This window comes from Nelumbo nucifera, chromosome 7 (genome assembly GCF_055504915.1).
Source record: "Nelumbo nucifera cultivar China Antique chromosome 7, China Antique-T2T, whole genome shotgun sequence".
Classification (NCBI taxonomy): domain Eukaryota; kingdom Viridiplantae; phylum Streptophyta; class Magnoliopsida; order Proteales; family Nelumbonaceae; genus Nelumbo; species Nelumbo nucifera.
Window position 1 is genome coordinate 17,710,603 of NC_142655.1, and position 19,565 is coordinate 17,730,167.

General features: G+C 40.5%; 2 protein-coding genes across 6 annotated transcripts in view; both read left to right on the forward strand.

Moving 5' to 3' along the window:
- SCAB1 (plectin-like protein) overlaps positions 1–11,168 on the forward strand; it is a 37,114-nt gene extending 25,946 nt beyond the window's left edge. For 4 of the 5 annotated variants that reach the window (XM_010273614.3, XM_010273613.3, XM_010273615.3 and 1 more), the window contains 5 exons: positions 495–611; positions 1,224–1,282; positions 9,990–10,124; positions 10,596–10,745; positions 10,833–11,168. In XM_010273614.3, the coding sequence (XP_010271916.1) occupies positions 495–611; positions 1,224–1,282; positions 9,990–10,124; positions 10,596–10,745; positions 10,833–10,877 (506 nt within the window). In that variant the 3' untranslated portion in view covers positions 10,878–11,168. The remainder of the gene's footprint in view (positions 1–494; positions 612–1,223; positions 1,283–9,989; positions 10,125–10,595; positions 10,746–10,832) is intronic. The other variant, XM_088891460.1, reaches the window with a different exon arrangement.
- A 3,915-nt stretch (positions 11,169–15,083) lies between these two features.
- On the forward strand, positions 15,084–18,220 carry LOC104607861 (G2/mitotic-specific cyclin S13-7-like). Its single transcript, XM_010273616.3, has 9 exons — positions 15,084–15,339; positions 16,031–16,175; positions 16,254–16,320; positions 16,413–16,664; positions 16,769–16,894; positions 16,988–17,236; positions 17,317–17,475; positions 17,570–17,748; positions 17,837–18,220. The coding sequence occupies exons 1-9, from the start codon at positions 15,303–15,305 to the stop codon at positions 18,006–18,008; spliced, it is 1,386 nt and encodes a 461-aa protein (XP_010271918.1). The 5' UTR covers positions 15,084–15,302; the 3' UTR covers positions 18,009–18,220.
- Positions 18,221–19,565: the final 1,345 nt, after the last annotated feature.

Sequence of the window (19,565 nt, forward strand, 5' to 3'; positions counted from 1 at the left end):
CATCAGAGGTTTTATTATGGATCAGGTACTAGTGCACAATGTTATGAATGGGACTAATTTTGATTTGAGGTGGAAAAATTACCGAGGCATTGAAGGCGTCTACCGTTATTTTTCTCTCCTTCTATATGGCTTTTACACATAAACATTACCAAAGTTATTATTAATTGATTAAAGATGTTGCTTATTGAAAAGAGAGAAGTGAGACGTGGAGATAGTCCTGCAAATGCAATTAAGAGCGCAGACTGCAGACATTTATTCACTTTATTCATTTGTTTATAAGAAGTGTAGATCTGTGCATGTTCTGATGCTTAGACTGTTTCTCTTTTCACAACAAACTTGTGGTTGTTTTGTCATCAAGTGTGGTTTAATTATTTGTTTATGGTTTCTGGTTTTGCATTCCTGTTGTGTATGTGTGTGGACACATATGTTCATGTTGCACATTTCTTTTCTTTTTGTCATGTTATTTCTTACTTTCCAGATTTTTATCATGTCAGGGGCCACTAAACCATTCTATGCTCCAGAGCCTTTTGATGTTGGGCGGATCTTACAAGCTGATATTGTTTCAGATGACCAAACAGTCTCGGTGACAACTGCTGGTCCCATTGATCCTGGTTTGGCCTTGGTCCTGGATCTGTAACATAATTGTTATAGTGGAAAATCATTAGTCTGAATATTTGGAATGTCTTGTAGCACAAATTTGTGCACATATTCATACACATGGTTGCCATGCTAGGTATCTGGATGCAACGCTGTATCAGGTTCAGCCTAAGAGATCTACAGGGACCAAAAATTAATATGATATTATCTCCGCCATTTAAAATAATATTATTTTCTGTTAGAAAGTGCAGTTTACCCTAGACATTTCAGGAAGCTCATCAGATTAGACGGTTAAAAATGTCTGATCATATACTAATAAAAAAAAAAAAATCTGATCATATTGATTTTTGGTCCTTGAAACCTCAGAAGCAGGGCTAATCCCTATTTCATGATTCCACTTGATGTATGCAATATGTAGTGGTTTGGTGCTTAAAGCTTAATTTTTTTGGCACTAAACACTCAAGCAAAAACTTCTTTTTCTGTAGTATGATATCAATTAATATATGAAAAACCTTTTGAAGAAAAATTTTTTCTACTTGAACATTTTGTTTATGAGAATTGTATCTCCACTTGTTTTTCTGTCTAGGCTAGTTAAAACTAATCCAAAATACAACTATTTTATACAGCTGCAGGATTGGGAAGCTATGTTGAAGCACTTGTCAGGAAACCTGAAACTGAATTCAATGTATGTTTTCTAACGTCCTCCAGTATTTAACCATTTGTTATTTTGATGATTATGCTGAACATTAATTGATTGTTGTGGTTATATACTGATTATTTTTAGTTGATGCAAGTAAAATAATGTTTTGAGTTAACATGTATCAATGGAGAACTTAATTTTAGTTAGCTCTTTGTTTGGATGAGTTGCCAGACAATGTGTTGTATTTGTAGAATATACAACATTGGAATCTTTTACTTTAGTAGCTTAAATGGTGGCTTAGAAGTGCTCAATGTGTTTCCTGCTTTACCCTCTATATATTTGACGAATTTTTGCCCCTTGTTTTTTTGGCCTTCTTTAACTGAGAAAAGTTGAAAACTTCCAATGCTTATTATCGTTTAGAAGGGGGGTTCAACATATTATGCAGTAAGAAAAGTGGACTGGATAAGCTAGTACTGTTGTAAAAAATAGATGGCTGGACTGAAATAAACTCTACTGATGCACAAATATATCAAATACATATAATAAATAAAATAATAGTACTTGTTTGGTGAATACAATCTTATCTGGAAATTGAGACAATCTTGCCTGAAGTGAATCCTGTCATTTCTGTACTTGGGGATCATGAAGTTGATGTGAGGTATGCTGTAGTAGCATTTTTTTTTGATCAATAACACTTTCATTAATTCATCAGTAGAAAATTTACAAGTGGAAGACAAACACACTTATCTTCCAAGAGTCACAAAGAGCTTCAAGAAAGGACAAAAAGAAAAAGAGAAAAAGACACTAACGTTACAGCTTAGCCCAAAACAAAGAATCCCTTTCTACCCCTTGTTTAGCTAAACCGTCAGCTAGGGAATTAGCCGATCTTTTAATCCAACATGTCTTCACTTCCATCTCCCGCACCAGCCACTTGAATTTCCTCCTCTCATTATTGTACTTCCATAAATCATTTTGATCTTTAGTCAGCCACCCTATCACTACCTTTGAATCCCCTTTAATTATGAGTTTCTTGATGTTCAATTCCTTAGCTTTTCGGACTCCTTCCATAACTGCAAAGATCTCAGCTCTAAGGGAGTCACCCACTCCAATTGGGCCTAAGAACATAGCAGAGATAACCCCATTTTCATCCCTAAAAACACCCCCGATCCCCGATTGTCCCAGGTTTCCCCTACTACACCCATCAAAGTTTAATTTCAAGAATCCACTGGGTGGGGGGGTCCAAGTCACACTCATTACTGACTTGGTCTGCGTGCAATTTGCAATTTCACCCCACTTCCTCAACATGTCATCCACAGTGTAATCTGTGAATAATTCCAAAGATTTCAGCCACTGTACTGCCCTAATATGTATGATAGCTCTCATATTTGCTACTCCTCTTTGAGTTTATGAGAATATCCTGGAGTTTCTTTCTTCCCACAGTGTCCAACATACTGCAGCCCTTAGTTTTCTCCACATTGTCCTTCCCCTTTTTATCCGCCACCTGAAAAAGGACGGGGAGAAAAGGCCCTACAAGTCTGATGGGGGGGATTCCAGCTGCATCCAAATAAGGAGAAAGCCCAATCCCAAATTGACCTTGCGAAGTGGCAAGACACCAGTAGGTGAAAACCAGTCTCCCCATCTGCTTTACACAGAACACACCATTGAGGTGACAAGCAAGTATTGGGTCTCTTCTTTTGGAGTAGATCACCAGTGTTGATTCTTTCCAGATAGGCTTCCCAACAAAAACTACCAACCCTAGGGGGTATAGCTCTGCACCAAACCTCACCAACAGGGAAAGGGGGAAGGTTAGGATTCGTGGATTGACTTAAGACTTTGAAGAACGAAGCACAAGAGAAAATGCCATTGGGGGTAGGTGTCCAAATTCTAGAATCTGCCTTAGTGGGGTCTAAGACAACGTTATCAAGAAGTGCAATAAGGCTCGAAATACTGTCGAAGTCTGAGTCTCTCAAATCCCTTCTTAGACCCAAGTTCTACCCAATCCCAGAAATGAGAAAGGGGGTCTCCTTGTCTTATACCCCTACTGGCTGGAAAGAAATCTACCACTGTCCCATTCACTAGCACTGAATAATGACAATTCCGGACACAACCCATGATCCACTTACACCATCTAGCCCCAAACTCGAATGTAGTTAAAACTTTCCTCAAGAAATCCCAGTCCACCAAGTCATAAGCCTTTTCCAAGTCCAGCTTATAGACCACTCCCTTCTTCTTATCCCTCTTAAAGTTCTCCACACTCTCATTAGTAATTAAAATCTGATCTGTAATTTGTCTTCCACTCACAAAAGCTCCTTGATAGTGTGCAATGATATCTGGCAGTACCTTCTTCAGCCTCAAAGACAACACTTTTGCAATGATCTTATACAAGCTATTAACCAAGCTAATTGGCCTAAAATCCTTCGGGTGGGATGCATCTTTCTTTTTTGGAATTAAGGCTATAAATGTAGAGTTCACACCTAGATTGACAATTCCTCTCTTGAAAAACTCCTCAAACACCCGCAAGAGATCATCTTTCAAGGTATCCCAACAATCCTGATAAAAAGCCATTGTGAACCCATTCGACCCTGAAGCTTTTGTTTTATCCATAGAAAACACAGCCTCCTTGATCTCTTCTAGATTAAAGCTTCTTTCCAACCTTCTCCTGTTCTCTACCCCTACATCTGGCCAATCTAAACCTTCTACCCACATCCTTCTACTCACAGGCCTTCTTAGAATAGATTTGAAGTGCTCCACACAGGCCCTGACAATCTCCTCTTGTTGTACTAACTCAACTCCATCTACTACCAATTTGGAAATAGAGTTCTTCTTTCTCCTGCCATCTGCTAGAGAGTTGAAATACCTAGTGTTTCTGTCTCCCTCTTGCAACCATTTACATCGAGATTTTTGCCTCCAGCTAATTTCCTCCTTGTGCAGGCAGTCCTCTAACTGTCTTCTCAAGTCTCTCCTGAGATCCTTGTCTTCCTCTCCAAATTCTCCCCTTTCCTCTTTAGAGTCAAGGCTTTCAATCTTATCCATCAGGTCTCCCTTTCTTTCTTCTATCCTCCCGAACTCCATCAAATTCAACTCCTTGATTCTTGCTTTCAAGAATTGTAGTTTTTTATGGAATCTCATCCCCTCCCATTCCACCAGCGGGTTACACTCGTGCCACCACTCCCTCACTTTGTTAGGAAACCCTAGATGATGTAACCACATATTTTCAAATCTAAAGGGGGTAGGACCTCCACACCTCATGCTTTTTGTCACCCTCTGGATAACCTTATTGGACTCCTCCGAGAATCTGATCACATTGAAATCCCCATCCATGCACCAAGGCCCATCCCACAACCCTCTAACATCAGCCAATTCCTCCCACAACTCCTTTCTCTCTCTGTAGTCATTCGGTTCGTAAACATTTGTGAGCACCCACATATAATCATCCTCTTGCTGCTTAAACTTCATGGAAACCGAGTACTTTCTGATCAACTCCTCCAGACCTTCAACCACATCCCTCTTCCACATTGTTACAATCCCCCCGGAAGCACCCCACGATGGAGCCGCCACCCAGCTAATCCCCCTAGCTTTCCATTCACTCCTTGCCCACTTGTCATTAAACTCCATTCTCTTTGACTCTTGCAACAACACAATGTCTGGGTCGTACCGTCTTATTACCTCTTTTATTGTTGCTCTCTTCTTTGCACTCCCAATTCCCCTCACATTCCAACTAAGAATCTTCATTCCGCTTCTTTTTTAAAACCCCTTGCCACCTACCCACTACTTTCCCCCTTTCCTTCTATCTCCTTTTACCCCGAGCTTCTTGTCTCCTTCTACATCTCTCTTCAATCTCTCTACTTCACTCAATCTCCTCTTCTTTGTTATGATCTGCTTCTTCCTCTTCTGTAAACTTTCTTTCAACTCATTCAAATCTTCTAGCCTACATCCCAATTTCCCTACAAATTTTGCTATCGTGTCTTCTCACCGAGTCCTCCAGCCCTACAATTCCTACAAAATCCTCTCCATCTCTGTCCACCTACCCTTCCTTCCTCTCCTCTAGTCCCACCTCTGTTCTTTCCTCTCCATCCTTCCTCCCTTTCATGTTACCTCCCTCCTTCCTTGCTCTCTCCCCATAATCCTCTCCATCTCTACCCTCATTCCTTTCCCTCCTCTCACTAACCCCTCCTCTCTTCCTTCGTCCCCTTCCCTCCTCTAGATCAACTTCCTTTTCACTTCCTTAAGCACTCTTTCAATGATTTCCCACATTTTTCCACTCCTATACCTTTCTTCCCGCACCTTCCCACATTCCTTCCTTCCCCTCTCCCCCTCCTCGGAGAGCCCGCCTGCTAGCTTGGCTGCATATTCATGGGCTACAGGACATGGAACAAAAACGGAATCTAGAACCAAAGACATAGGAGACACATTAGTAGCACAAACCGAAATCACATGGTTACTTGGACTGATGGACAAGCTAGAAAAGGACTGCTCCCGGCCTCCCTCTCTTGTTCCAGAGGTTGGTAAACATCTATCTCCCTGAGTTGGTTGGGATGTACATCTGTCCTTTGGTCAACCTGGTGATCTTTCCACTCTACCCCTGGTTCACCCCTAGATGGCGTGTTCCTGCTCTGCTTCCGGTTCTCTCGGTTTGCCCCTTCTGATAATCCTTGCACACTCTGTAGTCTTGGGAATGAGATAAGCCGATTGCACTCTTCACCCTAAAATAAGCTTGCAATATTCCACCCATCCATGTCACCTCCAGCACAACTACCTTCGTTGTTTACACTGCCCACGCTAGTGCCATCAACAGAAAGGTCCTTCGATTCATCATCGCCTTCACTGCCCTGCACCCAGCCTTCAATCTTCTCTTTTTTCTCTTCAGTTCTTCCCCTAGCGAAACTTGGCTTCGGCGTCTCTGAGGAGCGTTGCAAGGGGCTAAGCTCCTTCAGACTTCGTCGGGAAACCCACTGTAAAGCCCGCTTCTTCTCTGGTTTCCGGTGCTGTGCGCATTCCCCCTTGTCTCGCGACTGGGGACGATGATAGACCGTTAACGTTGTCTATCTTAGTCGAAACCCCAGTCACGTGGTTCATTAAAAGCTCACGCGCCTTTTTAACAAACTGGGTCGGGCCCGCTGACCTGTTTGGGCCTTTAATAACACCACTAACTGTCCGCATGGGCTTTTGCTTTGGCCCATTCTTAAACACCCGCGAGCTCACATGACTTTTAAGAAGGTCACGCACGTCCAACCCCGAGCTCGGTTTGGTTTTATCAGGTCTAGGTTTGGTTCTTCCTTGGACCAACCCCTTTTCCTTGTTCAAAAAAATCAGATTGGCGCCGGTTACAACCTGTGCAAAGGACCTGCCACCCTCCAGACTGTTCACTGCTTCCACATGCGAAAATCCCACCCCCTGAATGCTACCCTTTTGTTTCTCCAGCATTTGTTTTTCCATTTTAGTGAAAGTGCTTTTCTTGTTTGAATCCTCCAACCCTTTCTTGCCATGCAGTTCTTCTTCTTCAACCTTCTCATCTCGCTCCCTATGAGCCTCTTTCCAGAGCACCGATTCAATGGATGAAGCCAGCCACACTGAGTAGCATTGACCTTCAACTAGCACCTCTATCTTCCGAGGAATCTCCTCAGGTTTTACTCCATTCAATAAAATGGAAGCTGAACAAAGGTCTCCCCAAAAGGCACCTCTTAGTGATCCTCCACACATCAAAGCAATGGCTTCAGCAGTTTCTTGCTTCCAAAAGTGAAAGGGAAGACCTAAGAGACGCACCAGCACTCCATCTTCAACAAAGAAATCTTTGGAGTTTGATCCCGGACACCATCTTGATACTGTGAAGTTTCCAAGTTTAGCTTGGATATTTAAAGCCTCAACTTCTACTCTATTCTCAAGCAGATCCAGGAAAGCCTTGTCCTTCTCAAAAGGTGTTAAAATAAATGTGCTCTTTAACTTTAAACTTGCTGTTAACAGATCTGCAACTTTCCTCCAGTCTAGAATGTGAGCTGAAGCTTTAACTATCAGTTTACTTTCCCAATCACCTCTCTGTATGTTTACTCCCATTCTGTATTTACCTGCCCCAGCTATCACTAAAAGAGTCTCTTGTTTATTATTGCTCACCATACTATTAGAACTGCTTATCTTCCTTTTTACTATTACTTCTCTTTTAGCACCCAAGCGTTGCAGCAGTTCACATAAGGCGCCATGAACTGCCTTCCAGCCCTGACTCTTCCTTCCTTCTGGGAAGCAGACCATCTGCTTTCTACCCTTGCCAAAAAATTCTGTCAAAGAAATAAAATAACCTTTAAGGTTTCTCTTACACTCTACAACAAACCTTCTTCCAGTTTCTGAGAGAAGCTCTTTCCAACTATTTTGTTTGCCTTTGTTACTTGCACCTTCCACAAACTCCTTATACCCTTCAATTACCCCCAAACCTTCTAACAGCACCATCCCTCTCTTTGCTTCCCTGATTTTCAAGCTCAGCTGGCCATTTAATCTCAGTTCCTCAAATAGGAGCTCCTTAGATTCAATCTTCAAAGCTTTTTTCCAATGGCCTACCTCCACAAATTCTCCCATCTTCAATGGACTCCTCCTTCTATCCTTCTTTGTTCAGTGCAGTATGTTTTATTGGGAAGTTGACTCCAGGATTCAACAATAAGGCTTGTCCTTCTAAGCGTGTGCTTGCAAAATAGGAGATATCCTTAGGCTTGTTCTATCAACAAGAAGAAAGAACAATGATTTAAATCACAAGTTAGATGCATTGAAGAGGAAGATTTCTTGATAAAAGGCCAGGAAATCAAGTAAAGATGCAAAAACTATTTTGAAAAATTATTAAATGAAAAACACGTAGAGGGTGCTAATGGAGGAGGGATTAGTAACTGCAATAGTACTAAAGTAACATATACCTTCACAAAATTAGAATTACTAAAGTGAAGGAAGGCACTAAACAAGATGAAGAAAGGAAAGGTGTTAGGACCTGATAATATCTCAATAGAAGTGTGGGGAAGGTATGGGAGAGGTAGGCTTATTATGGCTAATTAAACTATTTAATTGAAACAAAGAAAATATTCCAATGGATGGATAAAACAAGGGTGGGATACAAAGTTGTAATGATTATCATGGAATTAAACTCATAGCCACACTTTAAAACTTTAGGAGAGAATAATTGAGCAAAGGTTACAACATGAAACAATTATTTTAGAGAACCGATTTTGGTTATGCCAAGGAGATCAACTATGGAAGCTATCTTTTTATTAAGACGATTAATTGAAAAGTTAAGAGAGAAGAAGAGAGATCTTCATACGGTTTTCATTGACTTAGATAAAGCATATGATAGAATCTATGGAGAGATAATATGGTGGGTTTTGGAAAAGAAAGGAGTCCCAAATGGATATGTGGACTTAATAAGGCTATGTATGAAGGTGAAAAAACCAATGTTAGAATAGATTTTACAGTTACCATTGGTCTTCACCAAGATTCAACACTTCATCCTTATTTATCTGCACTAGTCATAGATGAATTGACTTAACATATTCAAGAGGAGGTTCCATGGTGCTTGATGTTTGCTGATGACATGGTATTAATTGTTGAAACTGGTGAAAGGTTAAATGCAAAGTTAGAATTATGGACAACTGCATTAGAAACAAGAGGGTTTAAAATAAGTAGGACTAAAACAAAATATGTGCAATGTAAATTTAATAATAATAGGAGTGCAAATCAGCATATACTTAGGATTGGAGGCCAAGAGATAATGTGGTGTCTTCCATTACCTTGTTCAATAATTCATAACAAAGTAGAGATTGAGGATGTTGCCCATGAAATTAGGATGTGCAAAATGGAGGCATGCATCCAGAGTCTTATGTGATAGGTGAAACCACTTCGGCTAAATGGAAAAATGGTTACAAGGTCAGCTATGTTGTATGGAGTAGTGTCTGGCAATGAAACAGCATGTCAAAAAACGAGTGTGGAGGAAATGTGAATGCTTAGATTGCTGAGTGGTAAAACCAGAAACTCAGAAAGGGCAGGTTTAGAAATGAAGTTAAATAAACCTAGGAGTAGCTCCGATAGGTGATAAAATGAGAAAAATAGATTGAGATGTCTTAGTTGTGCATAAAAGACCATCTACAGCCTCTGATAGAAAAAGTGAGTTGTTTCAAATTTAGGGGGCTAGAAGCACTAGGGACAAATCAAAAAGGACTTGGGTGGAAGTAATAAGAAATGATTTAAGTGCCCATAATTTAGGGTTGGATATTGCACTGAACAGAATGGAATGGCGAAACAGGATTAAGCGACCCCATGTAGTTGGGACAAGGTTTAGATGATGATGATGGTTCCTTGGGATGACATAATGGGGGTAGCCCATCCCCCAAACCCATAACCCCCTAACCTTGCTGAAGACCAGATTCAATCCCAAGTCTCTGCTGGAGCCAGCCAGAGACTTTAACAACTGAGCCTGCTTCCACCCTCTTCATCTTAAGTATCTTGATCATCGTCAGTTACTATCTTGGATATTAAAATAAGTCTTTCCACAAGCTTTTCGTTCCAACTGATATTGGATATTGTGCAACACTTGTATGGGGACAAACTGTTACAATCATACATGGCCGTGCCAACCATGGGTGAAATGTAGTACTATTTAACTTGGAAGTATCAGCTTATTTAGTGCATAACATGTGATTATTTTTATATAATGGCATTATAAATTTATAATTGCTTCCTAGAAACTTCCACCATCTCCTAAGTCTGGTGTTCATAATCGTCACAGGTAGTTATTACCCAGATGAATGGACAAGATCATCCATCGAATGTTGTTCACACATTTCATGTGGGAAAGATGAGGATAAAGCTCTGTAAAGGAAGATTTACGAAGGCTAAAGAAAACTACTCCAATTCAATGCAGGTAAATTGTTACCTGATTCTAATATTGTGTGCTATCATGTTCTCTGAAGATAAGTAAAGTGTCAAAGCTGGAAACTGAGGTGACTTTTGTCGAAAGCATTTGGCAGTACTCAAGTTCTTACCTGGACAAATGCTTTCTGAGATCTGCTTGTCAAAAAGTACTTCTAATGGCATAATCATAGAAGGAATTAATGTTTTATGTATTTATTCCCCTTCGATCAATATGGCTAATCGGCTCTTGCTAGAAGTTTATTAGATTATTAATTACTATGTTTTCTTATTTACTGGCAATTAATGCATTGGAACCTTGTTGTTGCTTACAGTTAAGGAGATGTTTTGTTTCTTCTACAAGTTCTAGCTCTTTAATTGAAATCTAGAATGCCAGTTTCTTTCATTTAAATGATAAATATTTTTGGGAATTGAAAGAGTTACCCGTGAATGGGCATTTCTTACACTTTCTTCGCCTTCCCAGTTATGTGGAGTTAGAGGGGCTGGTAATGCGGCACCACAGGCATTGTTTTGGCATGTAAAGAAAGGACAATCCTTGGTATTAGCTTTTGAATCAGAGCGAGAAAGGAATGCAGCCATTATGCTTGCCAGAAGATTTGCTTTTGACTGTAATGTAAGCATCTCCTGGCTTCCAACTTGCAATCTATTTATCAATCCTTTATCAGAATCATATTCTAAATTTAATTGTTTAAATTGCCAGATTATGCTTGCTGGACCCGGTGATCGAACGCCTTTGGGGAACTAACTTGGTTTGCTTCTCTTTCCTTGAATGTAAAGTATTACTAGTATAACTTCCGGAATATGTGTATTTGTTTGTTTGTAACAATTAAAAGAAAGAATTGGTGTGTTGTATTATTTGTAAGCTGGGCTTCCTCCATTCTGGTTGCATCCTAACATCAAAGGCATCCTTTTTTATTTGCCTTTTTATTTGGTTGTAACAATTTTTCCACTTTATGTTTACGATTCATGTGCAGCTATTAATTAAACTATTGGCTTTGGGTGATATCTGAGTGGAAATTGATGGCGTTTGTTTCTTCATTTTTTCTTTTTGGACTGCATCGTTGATGGTGTTTGATCATCCAAGTCTAAATCTTCCAAGTTTAAATGTTTCTCTTCATCCGCAATGAAAAAAAGAAGAAAAAAAGGCCCTACTACGGTAAACTCGCGCAGAATAAGATACATTTGAGGATCAAAAGATGATATCCAGCGATTGTATTATAGAGTTAATAGTAGTATACAGTTATAAGAATGGAAAAGAATAAAAGTTGCAACTAAATGAGATAGTGCCGTATTGTGAACCATCATCGAAGCAAAATTGGCGTCCTTTTGCTTGAACCATGTTATCAGGCACTGATTTCCATAAAATATCTCTGGCCTTATAAAATGGAAATGGACCCATTCTACTTGACATGAAGGTGTGGAAATGGGTATTTACAGATTATGGGATTGTCGTTTCAATTAGTGGGACCATATAAAATCTTTTTAACTTTACCGCATCTCTACTATATGGAAGAACAAAATGATTCAACCAAAATGCTAAATAAATTGTTAGTTATCTTTCTTTACAATGTTTGAAGGAAGATTCTTTTTAGGAGTTAACTTTCTTGTTATTTCTACCTTCAGTGTTTTTAGAGGTTGGTTTTCTTCATGACCTCTTCATAACTGATTCCACTTCTATAAAAATGCTTCAACCAACGGATTTAATCAACTTCATATGATAGGAATGACAACGTGGTGAGTTCATATTCATTGCCCTCAACCCCAACTTTGAAAGAAATCTCTACCTCTGACCCTGATCTCTGATGGGGATAAAAAAGACCCTCCATATCCAATCCTCGATGGAGATGGGTTCCTCATCAGGGACCCGAATCATTGGAATTTTTTTTTTTTAAATTAGAATTGTTTTTATATTTACTTAAATAAGATGGATTTTTAAAATACAAAAAATTGACTATATTTTGTTGTAAATAATATAATGTCTACATATATTTAATATATAATAGATATTTAACATATATAATTGAGGTTAGTGGGGAATTCAATTCCTGATTGTGCACGATCTGGAAACTCCTAGCTGAAAGATCACCTGGACACTAATCGCGTAGCGAGCTGGACCAAACTGCAAGACAAAGGATCAGAGAACCCAGGGTGGCTAACCCGACGAGGTCGCTCCGATGCTTAAGTCAGTATTGTATTTTGGTTGCGAGCTGAATGCTTGAATGCTAGAATGATAGTGAGCAAGTAATTGCGCATACCTGAGTCTTGGGGTTGATGCCCTTATATAGCTGGGCTGTCGTAGGTCTTGCGAAACGTTCCCGAAATCCCTGGCCCATGATGTAGAGATCCGTTCCACTTTGGAAGGGGGGTAATGTACCAATTAATGAGGCTTACCGTTTCCCTCCGATTCGGGCGGGATAAGGATGAGACCTACAGTTATATGGCATGATCCCAATAAGTTCGGAGACAATTGTCGAGCTCCTAAGTTCAGTTACATGGCACCTCGGCGCAAGTGGGTACCGAAGTGCTCCGGGTCTGAAGTGGCCCAGCACTCGAGGTCCCCCGATCTGCTGATGTGGCACTATGTGCCGATTTGTCATTTGGCTGACAAGCCGCGCCCACGTGTCCCTTACATATCAAGTTGGGCCAAATCACCCCTCATCACTTCCCATCCCCATCCCTGTCCCCAATCAAGTAGACAAGTATTACTGTCAATCCCTGTCCTCACCAAGGAATCTCCATCCCTAAACTAAATAGGTCTATGAATCCAGGTATTTGATGGGAATGGAAAAAATTGCCATCCCTAAGCAATAATAGGTGAAAACATACGTTCTCTACTCTTAAATGCAAATAAATATTAGTTAGTGGGTATAAACTCTTCATAAGGAATACCTAGAATAGGTAATCCACCCATTTGATTGACATCAATTTAAAAAATCCCTAGCCCACCACCATCACCCAAGTGAAGAGAGTTGATGTGAACACTTCACATTTCACAAAATGCTTGCCAAACATTTGAGTTACAATAATAGGAATATTGGGAAATTGCATCAACTCCATAAAATTCTAGTTTGTTGTAACTCTTTCTCATTATCTCTCAAAATCAACTCCGGTTGATTGGATGTAAGTTTTTCCTATATCATTGTGGAGAAATTCCTAGTGTTATAATGAGTTCAGGTTGGACCTAGTTCAGAGTGTATATGTGCTACTGTCACTCCAATCTTTTACTTTGTTGTATGACTGATGTGTGGCATTATTATTGGATAAACGACGGGACTCTTCCTATTTAGAAGGGCTTAAACGCTGGCTTTCCAAGGGCGCCACATGAACAGCCTTATAACTCTATAAACTGTGTTTGGTGAATAATTTGGAGAGCCCAACATGGCCGCCCATCAGTTATTTGAAGGTCTGTTCACTTCAACCTCTTTAAATAGCTTATAATGAACGCTTCAAAGCAGCTGAATCAGTTTACTGAATTTTTGGCTCTTCCCAAATGGGACCTTGGGCTGCGGATAAGCTTTGTCCGATGTCTATTGTCACACAGCCATTTCACTATTATTATGCAAGGGAATGAATATCTCCGCATGAATGACAAGAGGAATGTTCCCGATGTGCGGCTGCAATGGACTGTTGGGGCAGTATTGGGAGCGTTCTATTGGTAGCACAGCAGAGATCGCTTACTAGGAGTAGGAGGTAGGGCTGTTCATAAGAAGGCTCAACCCGACTAAACCGATCAACCCGGACCGATCCAACCCGAGTCGGCCGGGTTTTCATCAGTACAGGTCGGTTTCGTGTTGTGTAAATTCTTAAACCGATTCCAAAGTCCATTAGGCCACCTAGTTTTTGAATAGTTGCAAGAAACTTTGGATTAGTGAATAGTGATTAATGAACAATTTTTGTGATTAACTTTTCATTTAAATTTTATCATAGGAGATGACTGAAATGATGTTCTATGACTGTTTTTAAAATTAGCATGATTTTATCACAGGGATGAACTTAGAACCGAAACCAACCCGATTCAAACCGACCAAGTCGATTTTGCTTAACACTGGGTTGATTTTGATTTCTATGTTAGATAACCCGACCAAATCGAATCGATTGGAAAAACCACAATAAACTGACCCAACCCGACCCCTACTAGGAGGAGACTCTAATAAATGGGATTGGGGAAGGCCTATGGTTGAAAGTTGAAAGTTGAAACATCATGGGGAACTCATTCAATTGGGGACCACTAAACCCATCTCAGTTGGACATACTAATGGGGCCCACGTACCAAATCAAATCCATGGTATAACTGCACATGAAGCACACGACAGGCACGCGGCGTCCGTATCCAAGGTTTTTATGTGGATACAGCCGAAACATACGTTTCAACGGGCTCCACCGTCCACCTACAACTACAAGACTAGAGCCAACCAATTTGATGAGTCAACTCATAGAGTCCAAAATCTCTGATCCTGATGATAATATCTGATGATTCGGATCTTCTGAGGAGGGCCCACTCAGCAATTCCATATCCGTGATACCTGCGCAACGTGTCAATTATTTTCTGATTTTAGTGCTTCCTCCGCACAGATTGGCTCCCACGCAGCACCCACAGCACATCTCTGCCTGCACTGTGAACATCTCCCCGTGACATGATATTCCCTAATGCGCGGTTGGGATGTGTTGTGGGCGCGTGTGTGGCCCGCTGAGTAGGGAGCCAATGCGATCCCCAGAAAAAGCTGCCGAAAAATAGCGAAGATACTTCTTCCACTCTGTTTAGAGCCAACGGTAACATCAACGGTAACTTTTACGAATCATAAAGCCCTAGTGATTTAGAAGGTAGAAACCCTCTTTTAATCCGTTGGATTTCAACAGATCCGACGGTTCAAGATTTAAAAAAATAAGACCGTTGCGGGAAGACGCGTCACTCCCTCTGGTTCAAAAAGGTAAAGCGCTACGGTCAGTTTTCATTTCCATTCGGAACACAGCCTAGATAAAGAGAGAGGAAGAAAAGAAGCAAGAACAGAAGGAAAGAAGAGCGGAAGGGAGAGATCACTGTTGTTGATTGTTGCTCGAGGTGGCGACTGCAAACCCAGAAGGGGAGACGCGGAGCAGCAGGCTCCATTCATTTCTATCGTCACTTTTCTCGAACCTTGGAGGAGTTTTTGGGCAGAATCAAGAAGCGGAGATGGCATCTAGACCAATTGTTCCACAGCAGCCCAGAGGTAATAAAGCATCCATGGCCCTCTAATATTGATTTTCTTTTGTTTTTCTTCGATTTGTATGACGGTATGCTGTGGGTCGTCCTCTTTCTTGAGGAGAATTTTCATCTTGTCTTCAATTTTAGAATCTTCAATTGAGTTTCTTCCAATTGTTAATGGAAATGTTATTTTATAGGTGTTATTAATTGGAAGTTCTCTTTCGTTTAGTCTGTCTCTGTTTGTGGTGTCGGTGAAGATCACTCATTTAGTTTATTTGATGTTTCTTCTTGGTGATCTGGGTACTTTGCTTTTTTTTGAAACTTTCATTATTCTCTGCACGTGGCGCTTGTTCTTGGTCGCCTGGGTATGCTTGAGAAGAAATAGACATTTGATTTCTAAGTTTTCGATTTGGGGGGTTATGGTTTGAGAAGATGCGGTTTTCATTTTGGGTTTTTAGAGTTGTTACTTCACTTACGGTTTCTGGCGCTTGTTCTTGGTCGCCTGGGTATGCTTGAAAAGAAATAGACATTTGATTTCCAAGTTTTCGATTTGGGGGGTTATGGTTTGAGAAGATGCGGTTTTCATTTTGGGTTTTTAGAGTTGTTAGTTACTTACGGTTTCTATGTTCTTTACTTTACGTCCTTTTTCGTTTGGGGATTCTGTTCTTTGTCTACTGTTCAATGAATTTATGGCATCTCTTGCGAAAACTTTGCAGGTGGGGCAGTCATTGATGCAGCCAAGCAGAAGAATGGCGCTCTGGAAGGAAAGAACCGTCGAGCACTGGGAGATATTGGGAATCTAGTCACCGTTCGAGGTGTCGAAGGGAAGCCCCAGCAGCAGTTCTCTCGCCCTGCAACAAGGTTTTTTTCATTCTCTCTCTCTCTCTCTCTCAACTTCTCTGATTTCTTTATCTAATTATTTCCTTTCTGCTCTCCTAGGAGCTTCTGTGCGCAGCTACTCGCCAATGCACAGACTAATGCACGAGTTGCAGTAGAGAATAACAAGGTAACAACGTGTGTTCTCAGCAATTTTCTTAATACATGATTAATATTTTCAATTTGAGCTATTTGAACAAACGGGGTTCTTTTAATTTGCAGAGACAAGTTGCAGTAGTTGTCGACGAAACTATAGTTGTTGATGCTGATGCGGTGGGAAAGGGAAATCCAGCACCAAAAGTAGCTCCAAAAAGGGTCACTGTTAAGCCAAAACCTCAGGAAGTAATCGAGATAAGCCCAGATACAGAAGAGGTGACCAAAGAGAAGCCTCCTGTAAATCAGAGAAGGCCAAGGGAAGGATCGTCCAGGAAGAAAGTTCAGACCCTCACTTCAATCCTTACTGCTCGTAGCAAGGTATAGCATCCTTTGTAGATCTAAACTAGGACCCAGTTGAGAGAAACTGTTTTTTTTTTTCTTTTGCTGTGTGTGTGTGTGTTTAATGGGTTTCATTTGTTCAGGTGGCTTGTGGTTTGACCGATAAACCGAAAGATCCAATTGTCGACATTGATGCAGCAGATGTCAATGATCAGTTGGCAGTAGTCGAGTATGTTGAAGACATCTACCAATTCTACAAGCTTACAGAGGTATATATTTTGTCCTGTTTCTCACACACGCTTCCATATACGAAGTTAAGCATCTATTAGCCAATCTATGGATGTTTCTGTATCTGGGTGCAGAGCGAGAGCCTTGTTCGTGACTACATGGATTCACAGCCAGACATCAACGAGAAGATGAGAGCAATTCTTGTGGATTGGTTAATCGAAGTCCACCACAAGTTTGAACTTATGCCTGAAACACTCTATCTTACCATCCTCATTGTCGATCGGTTCCTTTCCATGAAGCTTGTTCCAAGAAAAGAGTTGCAGTTGGTTGGAATAGGTGCCATGCTTATAGCCAGCAAGTACGAAGAGATTTGGGCTCCAGAGGTAAAAACATAGATTTCTTAGAAATGTTTCTTGTTTCTTGTTTGCTAACTCTTAGTCCATGGATTCTTGGAATTGTGCAGGTCAATGACTTTGTCTGCATATCAGATAGAGCATACAACCGAGAACAGATACTGGCCATTGAGAAAGCAATACTGGGCAAGCTTGAATGGACCTTTACAGTCCCTACGCCCTATGTATTCCTTGTCCGCTTTATCAAGGCCTCTGTTGCTGATCAGGAGGTAATAAGGAGGTCTTGCTATGTTTTCATCTCTACTGTGTGTAATTCAATGGTGTAGATTTTGCTGACTGAATGCTTTTTCCTTTGAAATCCAGATGAAGCATATGGTGTTCTTCCTTGCTGAGCTGGGTTTGATGCAGTATGCCACCACAAAGTACTGTCCATCGATGATTGCAGCCTCTGCAGTGTATGCTGCTCGGTGCACCCTGAACAAATTGCCTCTGTGGAGTGAAACGCTTCAACTCCACACGGGTTACTCAGAAGCACAGCTTATGTAAGCCCTATCTTCTATTTCTCTTCTTGGCTTTAAGAGTTTATTTATATCTATTACCTGCTGAGTTTCTCCTATTTTGTTGTGACAGGGACTGTGCTAAGCTGTTGGTTAGCTTCCACTCAGTGGCAGCAGAGAGCAAGCTGAAGGTGGTATACAAGAAATACTCCAACCCAGAACGCAAAGCTGTTGCTCTGCTCCCTGCGGCCAAAACTCTTTTGATTCCATCATCATCATCATCTGCAGTATTGAAGAGCACATGAGCTGCACTACGAAACTTCACAAGATTGATCATTGCACTTCGATGATCCGTAGCTATCCAATGTTTTTGGTTTTTTTCATTCTTTTGTTTTTTCATTTTTATGGAGCAGTCACTGTTTGTGATTATCAAGTCACTGTGTGTAGCCTCAGCACTTGGTTTATTTTGTAAAGGCTGGGAAGAAATATTGAAGAACCGGAAGTTCTTTTTTGGTCATTCCGTTTTATCCAGTGTTTGTAATGGTGACAGAAGTTATCCAAACTATCCGCCCAATCAATCCATTGATCAATGTTCAACAATATCCAAGCTGAAAAAGTCCAACAATATCTCCGCTGGCCTCCCTCAATGATGCCATCAAATGGTGACACTCCTGGCCTCTAATTTTCATTGGATGACTTGAGACCTGCTTCCTCCATTAAAACCAAAGTCCTAAAAAGATGAACTAGAATGAAGTCGTACTGGACCAGATCGGATTGGACATATTCATTCGGTTATCGACAGCCACCCATCGAGCATATATTTCTAAAATCTCTGATACTAGGAGTTCACAATCAAGGTGAAAGTTGTGTACTTTGGAAGGGAAAAGATTTTTTCACAATCCTATCAAAGATTATTTTGGGTAGACTATAGACAATAGACTAGACTATCAAAGATTATTCCACAGACTTTATTAATATCATTTTAATTATAGCACAGACTTTATTAATATCTGTATAGCTTATATCTTTTGCATTGATGGAAATTAACATTACTTCATTCCAAAATTTGTTGGTAGAAGAATATATAAGCTTGGCACCTCGGTCATTAAGGGAGATTTTGGCTCAGCACCTCAACAATTGAGGGTGACCCTCAGCTTGGCACCTTATCAACTGAGGGAGAAACCTTTACTTTACAAACCTTGTCAACTGTGTTTGATTTGACGGAAAAAATAGGGAAAAGAAGAGAAACCTTTACTTTACAAACCTTATATAGGTTTCCCAACATTTTTCTTTCTTTCCCTACCTTTTCCTTCAAGCCAAGCATAATCTTAAAGAAGAATGATGCCTGGTAAATGCATCGAAGAAGCATACATACAACAACTTAAAATCTAATAGATTGGATCCCGAAAAATTTAACTCATGCCCCAAATTAGGCAACCTGTCCGCTGCAAAGTTTAATTGCTTCCCTGAATTGAAGTCATGCACGTAGGAGACATCGGTTTTGTAACACTGGCGCAACGCTAGACTAGACAATCTTGGATGATAGAGCTGACCATATATCCACGGGCCGGATATCAATCCTACCACAAAGACTATTTATAATAATGTTTGGAATCACCTTCGATTATGATCTTCAAGCCCAAAAACCTCTCCCCGATTCTGTGAGTTTCAAGAGCACCCCACGCCTCAACTTCATTTATCAAATATTCCCCTATGTCCTTGCAACATACCCAAAGAGATTTCCCCTCATCATCATAATTTTCAAAACCGGACCGGATTGGAAAACCGGTAATTGTTCAGCCCTCCGGGTCCGATTATACTGTAAACCACTAAATCCTAAATAACTGTTGAAAATATCAGAA

Coding starts and splice junctions, on each gene's coding strand:
- LOC104607861 (XM_010273616.3), top strand. CDS start 15,303: ATGGCATCTAGACCAATTGTTCCACAGCAGCCCAGAG. Junction 16,321..16,412: donor TTGCAGTAGAGAATAACAAG/GTAACAACGTGT, acceptor TTTAATTTGCAG/AGACAAGTTGCAGTAGTTGT. Junction 16,895..16,987: donor AATTCTACAAGCTTACAGAG/GTATATATTTTG, acceptor ATCTGGGTGCAG/AGCGAGAGCCTTGTTCGTGA.